The sequence below is a fragment of the Arachis ipaensis genome, chromosome B10, assembly GCF_000816755.2.
Source record: "Arachis ipaensis cultivar K30076 chromosome B10, Araip1.1, whole genome shotgun sequence".
NCBI lineage: Eukaryota > Viridiplantae > Streptophyta > Magnoliopsida > Fabales > Fabaceae > Arachis > Arachis ipaensis.
Window position 1 is genome coordinate 13,947,158 of NC_029794.2, and position 12,596 is coordinate 13,959,753.

The following is a 12,596-nucleotide window of genomic DNA, read 5'->3' on the forward strand; positions in this document are numbered from 1 at the left end:
AAAATAAAAATATCCCTATTTTTTAAAAACCACAAATATAAATACATACATGATCTTTTTATTTACCAAACGTAAAATTAAGAGTTTGTGCTTTTAAAAATTTGTGCAAAAATATCTCTTCAAAAAATTTTAGACCAAACTTTAAACATATTCTTAAATATACGAGATTTGAAAAAATAAAGTAAATTAAATAGACAATAATACCCTTAGTCAAATATACTTCTCAATAATTTTTCATGAAAAAGATGCAAAGAATCCGATTGATCTTTGTCCTATATATTTCTTTATCTCAGAGACTCTTTTATGAAAAAAATACATCGTGTTTTTGATATGTTGAAGAAATAAAAAATGCTCAAACAGATCTTATTATCATGCTGGCACAAAATTTATCAGCAAAACGGAAGGACTTCATATGCAAATTCAGTTGGCTCTCATCAAATTCAATAATTTCAGACATATAAATCAAGATCACCAAAAACCAGATAACTAGCTTTTGACTTTTTGTTGTTTCATATTTTTTCTTCCGTTTATTAATGAAGACAAAACCCACTACAATGACAATACATGTGTTAACGTTGGAAGAGGCTATGACGATAAAAGTGCAAATACGACATTTTACAAATTGTATAAATCTTATGGAACAGTTGAGACATCTTTTAAAAAATATATAAAATTCTTAATTTCAAAAATATTTACCTGAAAAATAGTTTGGAAGATTCCCAAATAAGGTAGCACGAAACTCCAAGAGCAGCAGCAGCAACACATGAGTAGTGAAGATAGATCAGAGTATAATAGTTTGTGAAATGCACTCTGAAACTGAAACACAAAAACTCAGCTTCAATTCTCGTGTCACTATTAAAGTCTTTGCCCCTGCTTTCACGGTTACACACTTTGAGGTACATGTATGTATGTTCCTTTCTCATTCAGAAAAGGAAAATCATCTTAACTCTTATTCGTTCTTAAAACGTATTTAAACGTATATATTTAATGTTTATTTGGATAACGATTTGACTATTATTGCTATATAAAAAATAAATACGCGTAATGATTTATGATAACATAGTATATAATAATTTAGCTGTTATTTTTGAAAAAAAATTCTTAAATGTAAATAGGCAAATTGGAGAAATTATTATTATTTGAGAGCGAGAGAATCAATAGTTATAAAGTAGTCAATGAATTGAATGTAGTGTATAAACAAGTGTTTGTGTTACCATGAATTCCGTGATTATGGGATCAGATCAGATCAGATCTCATTCATAAATGTGAATGGGCCTCCCACTTGTTCCGGAATTCGGACTTGGACTTTACGCTTTTTTTTTTTTTTTCATAAAACTTTTGCAATGCTGGGTGATTTGGTCATTTGCATTGTTGATAAAGTTTAGCGCGTCATGTACCGAAAAAAAAAAAGTTTAGGGCGTCAAAATTGGTAAAATTCATCGTTCCAACTTGTTTATTTTATTTTATTTTTTTTAGTAATTCGTTTATTTATTTTTTAAATGAGTGGATTTTTAGTTTTAAAATCAAATCCGTTTAAACTTGGTCTAAACAGCTAAGTCCAATTAATCTGATAAAAACAACTAAAATTTGTCTTATTTAATATTTATTAATTATTGTTAGAATTAATAAATATTAAATAAAATAAATTTATACTATTTTTAGCATTTATAGAAAAAAGAAGCAAGATTCAAGAAATAAATCACTACATGAAAGATTTTTTTTAATATTTGTCTCATCTTAAATTGATAATTATTGTGCAAGGTTAATATGTAATTTTATTTTTCTTGAACATTTTTTTTATTACATCTTCTGTCTTCATCATATCTTCGTAAACATATCCTAATAATAGCTTATCATCAATATTTACAATTCTCAACAATTTAATCAACGAACTTACATCTTTGTATACAGTAAAATAATTATTCTAATTTTTTTTGTTCAGAATAATTACACTAATAGCTCTATCATTAACATTTCTTAATTTATAATCAATAAAGTGTGCATCCACAACCAATGTTAGCAAATTCGATTTGCTTTTTTACATCCTAAGGAACCTTATGACACTTTTTAATGTCTCTTCCTATTTTTGTCAAATATTTTTTTATTCTGTTAATTCTGCCTCCTCTAAAAGTACTCAAATAAAATAAGCATTGGTAATATGACTTTTCGTTCACTACTTATAAAGTAACATATCTCCAAACTCTATCTATTTTCCTCCGAATATTAAAAGTTTGTGATTGACTATTATTGGAATCAGAAAGATGAGAAATATCGTTGAAACCAAGAGGATCAAAAATCAAATTATTTTCTGCAAATGCATTATTATCCCTTAGTGCATCTTGATTGATACTAATATCCATAACTAAGAAAAAATAAAAATTATCGATACTAATATCCATAACTATGAAAAAAATTACAAATAAGACATCATTTAATAAAATTGATTGGTACTATCATCTTTCTAATAACAAAGTTTAGTTATCAACAACCCAATAACAAGAATAATGAATTAAGATCAACAATGTGAACTAAGATCAGAACAACAACAATAAGATCAAGATCAAGAACTATAAACCACAACAAATATTTTTTTTTATCAAATTAACAAGTTATTAAAAGATTAAGAACAACACAACAATCTAGCAATCACAAGGTTAAGAACAACACCACAACAATAATTTATCAAAATTAACAAGTTAATAAGATCAAAAACATAAACAGAAAATCATAATAATAAGAAGAATAATTAAAGTTTTAAAATACAACAAACCAATAATAAAACAAGAACATTCACTCTAAAGTTCAGATTAGAAATCGTAAAAACCGCATCACTAAACTGGAGAATGAGGTGGGAGAGTGCAGTTTAGACGCAGTAGGTATTGCAAAGATTGCTCAATCATATTTTGTGAACCTATTCAATTCATCTAAACCTATGGATCCGACTGCTGTACTTAAGGATATGCCAATTAAAATTGATGACGGTATTAACAGAAGATTGACAAGAACAATCTTAGAAGATGAGGTAAAAAAGACTATTTTTTCTATCAATCCTTTTTCTACGGCAGGTGAGGATGGTTTTATTGTAAAATTTTTCAATTCTTCTGTGATGTGATTAAGATAGATGTTATTATAGTTGTTATTGGTTTTTTCTTGGGTGGGGGAGATGACATATGTTAAGGGCCTTTAATCACACTCATATCTGTTCTTAAAGTTTCTAATGATGAGTTTGAAAAACTCCAAATTAAATTGATGATGATCAAACATTATTAACATAATTAATTACAAAATTATTAATTGAAATTTTAATTCATATTTGCTAATTAATAATTTTGTTACTTGCAGATTTTATAATTGGGCCGAAAGAAAGAAAAATTAGCAAGCCCAATATGAAGTCTAAAGTTCAGCCTTGTGCAAAAATGTTTAAGTTGTTATGGCTGAAGCAATATTTTGTTAATTGGGCCAGAATTATGTTGAACAAGCCCAAAATAATTTCTGCCCCAAGACCATTAAGGCTTGGTCCGAAAATTTGAAGAAGAGAGAAAGCAAATCATGCATGCTTAATTCGGTTACCTCACATGCTCACTTTTGGTGGAATTCAAATGTGATTAAATAGAGTTAATGTCTGCCTTGGTAACTGGAAAGAGAAAGTTTGAAATTGATTTGATTGCTTTTATTGCTTCACACGTTACTAAGCAAGGGAAGTGGAAAACTAATTCATTTTTAATTTTATTCTTCATTCACATTGAAAGATTTCTCTCAAACTTTCGGTCACTTCACAGAGAAAATATGGAAACTAAAGCAAGCTATCAGAAAGAAGAAGAAGCTAGTAGCAAGGCCATTGTGATGATGGCATCAAGAAAAAGAAAATCTGAAGTATGGTGTGACTAAAATTTTTGCCACAAAGGTAAGATGTGGTGAAGTGATCTCAAGCTCTCCATACCAAAAATGGTGAAGATCCAATTCGATCAGAGGAAGAAGATCCCTTGGAAGCATGGCTCGTCTCTACCTTTGCTCAACCACTACAGGAGGTAGCTAGTGTAGCTACGTGGAGGATGAGGCAGAGGATAAGGGCAGGAGGAGCTGTCAAGCATCAAGAACTCATCAAGGGCTAGGAATCCATCCTCGAGAGCAAGTCAAGATGGAAGGCCCGGATTGATGATGCTTGGTGTGAAGGGAAGACACAGAGGTAATTGCATGTTAGATTTTACATTCGGTTTCCTCTCCTCTCTCTCTAGCGGAACCGGTTTTTGGTTTGAAGAAGAAGAAGATTAGCTTGGTTCAACAGTTCAATCTTAGAGGCTTCCCCTTCTATAAATAAGGGAGAACAGCCAGGGTTTGAGGTAAGGAGAGTAAACACAGAGTTCTCATAGCTACCTAAGCTAACAGAAGTTCTTCTCCTTCAATGTTCTTCATTTTGTAATTTTTCTGTTTAGTTTTGTCTGTCTTGAGTCTCATGGAAAAAGGCAAACAGTGAGGTTTGTAAGAAAAATCCAGAGTATATAGAATTAAAAGAAAAAGCCATATATATCCTAGAGGTCTTTTGTACATCTGTGTTGTGTTTCATGATTCTGTGGGAATTTCCTTGCAATTTGGGTTAGCACTTAGCAGTTGAAAGCTTGGTAGGTGACCAAGTCAAGTTCAGGATTAGGGTTAGATTCTGGACTTGTCCCGGATAGGAAGGGTAGTTCCTAGGGAGAATTGGTGTATGTAATCATGATGATTATAGTGAAATTCCATCATTATTGTGATGGAGACTGGATGTAGGCTGCATTGCACTTGGCAGCTGAACCAGGATACTTCGTGGTGTGATTCTCCCTCTCTATTCTACTCCATTTCTGTTTCTGCTGCATAGAAGATAAAACTGAAAAATATCTCTTGCTTGGTTACGAGATAAAAAAGAAAAAGTCTCGTGGCTAGATACGAGACAAAAAGCAAAAAGTTTCCAAAAGTTATTTCAAAGGCCAGCAAGTGTTAATAAGCAAAAAGGGGACTAAGATTCAACCCCCTTCTCTTAGCCACTGATAACCATCACCTAACATTAGCAGCATGAAACAAATCTGGTCAATTAGTCTTAATAGTGTTGTCTACAAGATCAACTCAAAAATCCTGGTTCATAGATTGCAGAACGCTGTGGATAAAGTCATCAGTGGAAATCAGAGTGCGTTTATTAAGGGCAGGCTAATCAGTTATAATGTTCTTATTGCGCACAAATTTATGCACTTCCTTAAAAACAAGAGGTTTGGAGGGCATGATTTAACGCTTAAATTGGATATGAGTAAGGCATATGACAAAGTTGAATGGAATTTTCTGTGGACTATCCTAGAGAAAATGGGTTTCTGTCGAAAATAGGTGTACTGGCTAAAGGAGTGTGTGATGACGGTCTCGTATTCTGTTATTGTGAAAGGTCAACCTCATGGCGATTTTAGACCATATTGTAGGGGTTGCACCAAGGCAATCCCCTCTCTCCCTATCTCTTTTTTTTTTTGCAGAGGGTCTCTCCTATCTACTCCACAGAGGAGAACAAAGACACAAAATTGTTGGACTGAGACTAAATCGCAGATGTCCTACTATTAATCACTTATTTTTTGCAGATGATTCTATTTTATTTAGTAGAGCTTCTGAGGAAGACTGTCATAATTTAATGAATGTTCTAAACACCTACTCACTAATTAGTGGTCAAGTCATCAACTTAGATAAATCTCCGATGTTTTTTAGTCACAACTCTCTGGCAGAGATAATGGATCATTTGGCTGCAATCCTTCTGGTGCCTTATGTAGGAAATCAAGACAAGTATCTAGGTTTTCCGTTGATGATTCACAGGTCTAAGAAAGCTACATTTACCTATATTAAAGACAAAGTTTCTAATAAGCTTCAATAGTGGAAACGGTCTCTATTATCAGCGAGTGGGTGAGAGGTACTTATCAAAGCAATGGCAATGACAATACCTATTTATACACTCAGCTATTTCAAGCTTCAAGAGACCCTCATGAAAGAAATTCACAAAATAATCATGCAGTTTTGGTGAGGCCAATGGGATGTGAAGAGAAGAATACAATGGGTAAGATGGAACATAGTATGCAGACCAAAGAACTGAGGATGTCTGAACTTTAAAGATCTCAGAGCCTTCAATTTAACTATGTTAGGAAAGCAAGGTTGGTGGCTACAAACAAGAACAAACTCGCTAGTGCACCAAATATACAAAAGAAAATATTTTACGTATTCTGATTTTTTAAGAGCAGAGATTGGGAAAAATCTCTCTTGGGGATGGAAGAGCTTATTAGAAGGCAGGAAGGTGGTTAAAAAAGGAGTTAAATGGAGGATTGGGGATGGACATTTCGTGCGTATCATAGAATACTCATGGATTAAAAATTTTCCACCCTTAGCTACTCAGATATTACCTAACAGTGACTCTCAATTAATTTTGGTTAACCAGCTCCAAAACCCAAAATAGACAATGAAATCATCAACTTATCACAAAACAGTTCAGTCTTAGTCCAGACATTATCCAAGAAATTTTGCAAATAGAAATTGTTGAAGGAGATGACTCAGTTAGCTGGTCACAAGAAAAGAAAGATAGCTACATTGTTGCTTTAGGTTATACACTAGCTCATCAATTTTACTGTCCGCCTCTTTCTCTATGTGTATTTTAAAATTTTAAAAATTAAAGTATAAATTTTAAAAATCTTAGAGACTGATTTGGATAATTACCAAGGTTTTGGAAACCGGTCCTTTGACCGGTTCGATTGACCTATAAAGTCGTCTTGCCAAAAACGATAAAAAATCAATCGAATCGACAATTAACCGGTGAACTGATCCATATTTTCGAAGGTCCGATTCAATTTTCCTCCATCCTAATTGGCGCCGTTTTTAAAAAAAAAAAATCAAAACCTAGGAGAACACCCACCCCACCCCTTCTCTCTCTCTGTGTGTGTCTCTCTCTCTCTCTCCCAATATCGAAGGCAAGAATCTCTTTTCTTTGAAGAACAGCTACCATCCACCATCCACCATCCCACAGAGCTCAAATTCATCGCCCAACGCCCCAACCCTCATTTCCCTTCTCTCTCTCTGTCGCCCTCTCTATTGGAGCTCTCTCTTTCGCTGCTCCTAGCGGTGGGTCGTCGCCGCTTCTTCGCTTCTCGCAGTGGGTCGTCGCCATTTCTTCCCTCCTCACCGTGTGATAAAATTGTGATCTGATTCTGATTTTATTGAAGAAAATAAGATTGAAGTGGAAGAAGACTCAGAGAAAGTGAATTTGTCATATGAACAAATACAAAACCTAAAATTGAAAGAAAGAGCACAGAGTACATTAGAGTACATATTGTTATCCACTATTTATAGCTATTAGAAAATTAACCTTACGAAAACCTAACTCAATATGGTAAATAAATTAACTATGGTTATGAGGTAATTACTATTGCTAGCTTTAACCTCTAACCAAAATAAACTTTTCTATCATTATAACTAAAGTTACAAAAATGAATACTATCAAAAAATTATTTAACCATAATCAGTTACAGCTTGCTTTTATGAGCCATTAGATACCAGCTTAATATCATCTCTAACATCCTCCCTCATGTTGAAACTGAATGAATTAGTTGCAAGTTCAGCAACATTATAATCATCCTCCCTTGAATTAAGACTTATTGAAACCTTTAACCTCTTATCATCCACAGAATATCCTCCCACAAGTGGGGCGTGTAAGTCAAGCATGCCCAACTTGAAAAGTAAAGGTTCAAAGACACCTGGTGATAACGCTTTAGTAAGTAAATCATCCGTTTGATGAGCTGATTTAATAGGTAGCAATTTCAGCACCCTTGTTTGAGACTTTTCACGAACAATGTGACAATCTAATTCAATGTGCTTGGTTCTTTCGTGAAAGACCAGATTAGCTGCAATATACAGCGCATATTGATTGTCACAATAGAGATTGATTGGTTGAGGATGAGATACATGGTAGTCATTAAGAAGATAAAGAAGCCATTGACCTTCCCGAGTTGCTTGTGCCATGGCACGATATTCAGCTTCTGAGAAAGAACATGCTACAGTTGTTTTCTTCTTACTCTTCCAAGACACTAATGAAAAACCTAGGAAAAAACAATACCCAGTTATTGATCGACGAGTATTAGAACAAATTGCCCAATCCGAATCAACATAACCAGTCAATTTGAGATCATTATTTGAAGAGAAGAAAAGACCTTTAGAAGGAGATTTCTTGATGTATCGAAGAACGTGTAGTGCTGCCTTGTAATGCTCATCAGTTGCACAATCCAAAAATTGGCTGAGCTTCCCAACATCAAAAGTAATGTCCAAACAAGTATTGGTGAGATACAGGAGTCGTCTGAGTAGTCTTCTATATTGTAATGGATCTGGCAATCTTATGCCACTCTCCTTAGAAAGTTTCCCATTATACAGCATAGGAACTGAAGCAGGTTTAGCTTTCAACATACCATATTCCTCAAGCAAATCAAGAGTGTACTTACATTAATACAAAGCAATTCCTTTGAAACTACGAGCAACTTCCATTCCAAGAAAATATTTCAATCGGCCTAAGTCCTTAATACTAAATTCAGCATCAAGAGCCCTTTCAAATAGCTTCGATTTCAAGCTTAGTGTGCTTGATGAACAGAGAATGATCATGAGGAGACTTGATAAAACCATGTTGTTGAAAAAAACCAATTAATCTTAAATTTCATTGACGGCTTGCCTGTTTCAAGCCATATAAAGAACGATTCAACTTACAAATAGCATCATTTGGAACATCGAGACCTTGGGGAGGTTTCATATAAACCTCTTCTTGCAACTCACCATGCAAGACTGTTGTATTAACGTCTAATTAGTGAAGTCTCCAGCCATGGACAGCAGCAAGAGTAAGAATAAGTCGTAAAGTGGTAATTTTTACAACCGGACTAAATGTATCAAAGTTAAAGGTTGTAGAAGGCTTAGAGAAAGGGGGTTGAATCTATGACCTTTTTTACTTTAATTAAATAACCCATTAAAATAAACTTTCAGTCTGAATCTGTTTGAACTCAGCAGCAAAAAATTTATGAGACAATTTCATTTTGTCTCATGAATATCAGAAAACAGAATAGAGCAGGGAAGAGAGAAGCTGACACCATCATGTATCCTGGTTCAGTTACCTTGTGCAATGCAACCTATATCCAGTCTCCACCACAACAGTGGTGGAATTTCCACTATAGTTAAAATATTATATACACCAATTCTATAGGATCGACACAATCCTTTCACTCTCAAGTTCTAACCTAACTTGAATTGGTTATACTAATACCTAACACTTCACTCTTAGCGCTCACCCAACTAAGAAAGGGGTACCTCACAAGTACAAGATACAAGACATAGAATCAACCTAAAAAAATCTGAAATCACTCTAGGCTTTTCACTCAAGTGTTTCTCTCTGTCTCTTTCCACTCTTAGGCTTTTACTTGAGCTCTCTCATTCTACCTTTTACCTCAAGAAATTACATAAAGATAAACATTGAAAAGAAAATTACAATCTGTAAAACATGAAGGAGATTAATGCTTCAACAGCCTTTTTGCTATGTGATGAACCAGATTTGCTTGCCTCTGATTTAGTTCCTCATTCTGGCGGAATGCTCCTTTGACTAGGAAGCACTATCCAAGTTGATGAACTTCTTTAGAGAACTCTTCTCAGAACATAAACCTCAAAACACTGGTTCTCTCTCCTTGCTTCAGCAGAAACAAAATTTTTCTTTTTGTATCACCTTGCATGTTGCTGAGTTGCTCTCTTCCAAGTTAACTCTTTGAGCTTTGTGCTTCACCAACTTACTTTTTCACTTTCTTCCATTAATCCTCAAATTAAGAACTTTGGTTCTGACCTTCTTTCTTGACCGAAACCCTCAGGACAGCAAAGAAAAATGTTTTCAATGGTAAACCTAGATCTGAATCCTTGAGATACTACTCAGTCCCCAAGAAATAATCTTGGCCTTTACTTCACATAAGTGTTTATCAGAGATCACCTTTTCCATGTATCCCAAATTGGATTGGCAGAAAGTTGGAGATGAAGAGAAGAAAATAAAATGCATGTAGAATAAAATGAATCACCTTTAGCTTCTGACTTACTTGATATGGTTTGATGTGGGTGATTAGACCTCAACCTTTTTGCTTAACCCTTCTCTTTCTTTCTTCTTTGGTAAATGCTTAGGAACGAAGCTCTCTCTCTTTCTTCTCTGAGTTTTGACCAAAGAGAAAAAGTGGGCGTTGCTTTGGAGGCAACACTTTGGAGAGAACAGCTTGAGAGGAATGCCTTAGGTTTGGATCATATTCACTTACCATTCAACCCATTTGATTTCTTTGTTATTTGCAATTGGGTTTGTTTGAACTTGTTGCCCACATACATAGATTCAGCTTGTTCTATATTGGGCTGCTGCAACAATGAATTTTAGCCTGCAACACTTAACAGAAATAATCAGCACTAATTGGGTAATTAGTCTAATAAAATAATATTTGTCATCATCAATTAATTTAGTTAATTTTTTAACTCAACAATCTCCCCCTTGATGACAAACATAATTGTAGCATTTAATCAAAAGGATTTAGAATTGGATAGAGTTAAGAGACTTCCCTTTGATTTTTGTCATTTGCTTTTGTGTTGCTCCCCCTAAATTTGTACTCTTTTCTTTCCTGTATGCATATTTTTATTGGAAGAATAACAATTTGACTATACACAACCTGTTGTGAATGAATCAAACAACAATATTTTTGAAAAGTTTGACATCTGAATGTCCATCTCAAAGCCAAAATAACTAATCTTTAGTTCATAAATTTTCAACATTCAACAAATAGAGTATTAAGTCTAACAATGGCAAAACAACAATAATCAATTCAAGTTCAGATGTGCAAAACTAAGCAAGACATAGAAGCTTATCATGTAAGGCAGATTCATAAACTGAAATTCACTTTCAGAATTCATATGACAGCACATTCAAAATTCACATGACAGCAGCTAAATTTAAAAATATCATAGTAGCAGCAATCAAAATCCACAATAAAAATTCATAAATTCATGCTACTACTCCCCTTTTGTCATCAAGGGTGCAAAATAGTCAAGATCAAGTAAAAACCGCATCTTAAAACCTGCAAGAAAGTGTTAATGCATAGTCTAAATAGCAAATTAATTGAAAGTAAATGTAGCAGTAGTTAAAATATTACAGTCATCTGAAATAAATAGAAAGTAGTTCAAAAGTAACAAGAGAAACAATTTCATGAGACAAAAGTGAAAACAGCGCAGCAGCGACATGAGACAAATCTAGGCATCTGAACCATTGTCCTCAGAATCAGCTTCCTCTTCAGCATCAATGGCAGCATCCTCATCTTGTTGGAGATTATCAATGAACTTGAGGAAAACAGCCACTCGATCTCTTGATTTTCGGAGGAAGTTCTCATGCTTGCTTGCTAGCTTCCTTTGTTCCTTACTCCTGGAAATCATATGATTGGATTGGGAGACAAACTCTTAGACCACATCTTTAACAACATTAAACAGAGCAGATTTTTGTCCAGTGGAGATGGAGGTACCCTCGGTGGAAGGAGGAGGAGAATCCTCAGGAATGAACTCATCATCTTCATCATTTAGAACCACCCTTTCAAAGAGAGTAGGTCCCTTATGCTGTTTTACTGAACCACCTCCCTTTAGATAAGAGTGTCTATTCTCATATGACTCATTAGACAAATCAACACCAAAATGTTCAAAAATGCAAATTAAGAACATGCCATAAGAAAGAGCTTTATCTTTCTCACTTCTAACAGAATCAAACATGTATCTTACCATCAAATAAGCAAAAGAGATTTCTGTTTTAGTGAGAAGGGCATACAAAACAAGAGTGTCAGTGTAAGATACCCTTTGATATGAACCACTCTGAGGAAGGATGATATGATTAAAAATACGGTGCAACTGAGCACGTTCATAACCCAGGGCTTTGTGAGTAGGGGTGATGCCATCAATCAGAGAAATATGTTCACAAATATGAGCGAGAGCATCATTGAAAGAGATACCAACTACTTCATCCCACTTACCAGAGGTATATGCACAATCCCCAACATTAGTGTATTTCAATGAATCACTGATTGTTTCATTGTTTAACACAATGTCTCGGCTTTTGACATAAGAATAAATTTTGCCCTCATGATAAGTCATGTTAGCATAAAACTCTTTGACCAAAAGTGGGTAAACAAGCTTTTTGATGTTAAAGAGATGATTCTAGTCCAGAAATTCTAAATTTTCAACAAAAAAAAAACTTTTCTTTTTCAGATTTGGTAAATCAGCTACAAAAGAGGGACACAGGATACAGTACTTAACAACCCCTTCATAAAAATCATTATTCATGGTAGATTTAAATCTGTAAGGGTTATAGTTTGAGTGGGAGGTCATGAAGTGTGATTTTTGTGCAAAGGGATCAATGTCTGGTTCTCTAACAGATTTAAGAGGGATACGAGGTTTACCTCTCTGAGAACGAGTGGAACAGACCTTGTCTTAGGTTGAGTGGGCTCAGAGATAGGTTCGGCAGCAGCTGGCCGTTTCCCTTTCGAGGTACTTGGCTTCGATGAACTAGGTTTTGAAGGAGG

At 34.4% G+C, this 12,596-nt stretch overlaps 2 protein-coding genes across 2 annotated transcripts in view; both read right to left on the reverse strand.

Moving 5' to 3' along the window:
* LOC107622430 (lysine histidine transporter 2) overlaps window positions 1–12,596 on the reverse strand; it is a 39,897-nt gene that overhangs the window by 5,966 nt on the left and 21,335 nt on the right. The gene's annotated exons all lie outside the window — the stretch shown is intronic.
* Window positions 7,525–8,445, reverse strand: LOC107620185 (uncharacterized mitochondrial protein AtMg00810-like). The gene has a single exon (XM_016322389.1). It carries the CDS (start codon window positions 8,443–8,445, stop codon window positions 7,525–7,527), a length of 921 nt encoding a protein of 306 aa, XP_016177875.1.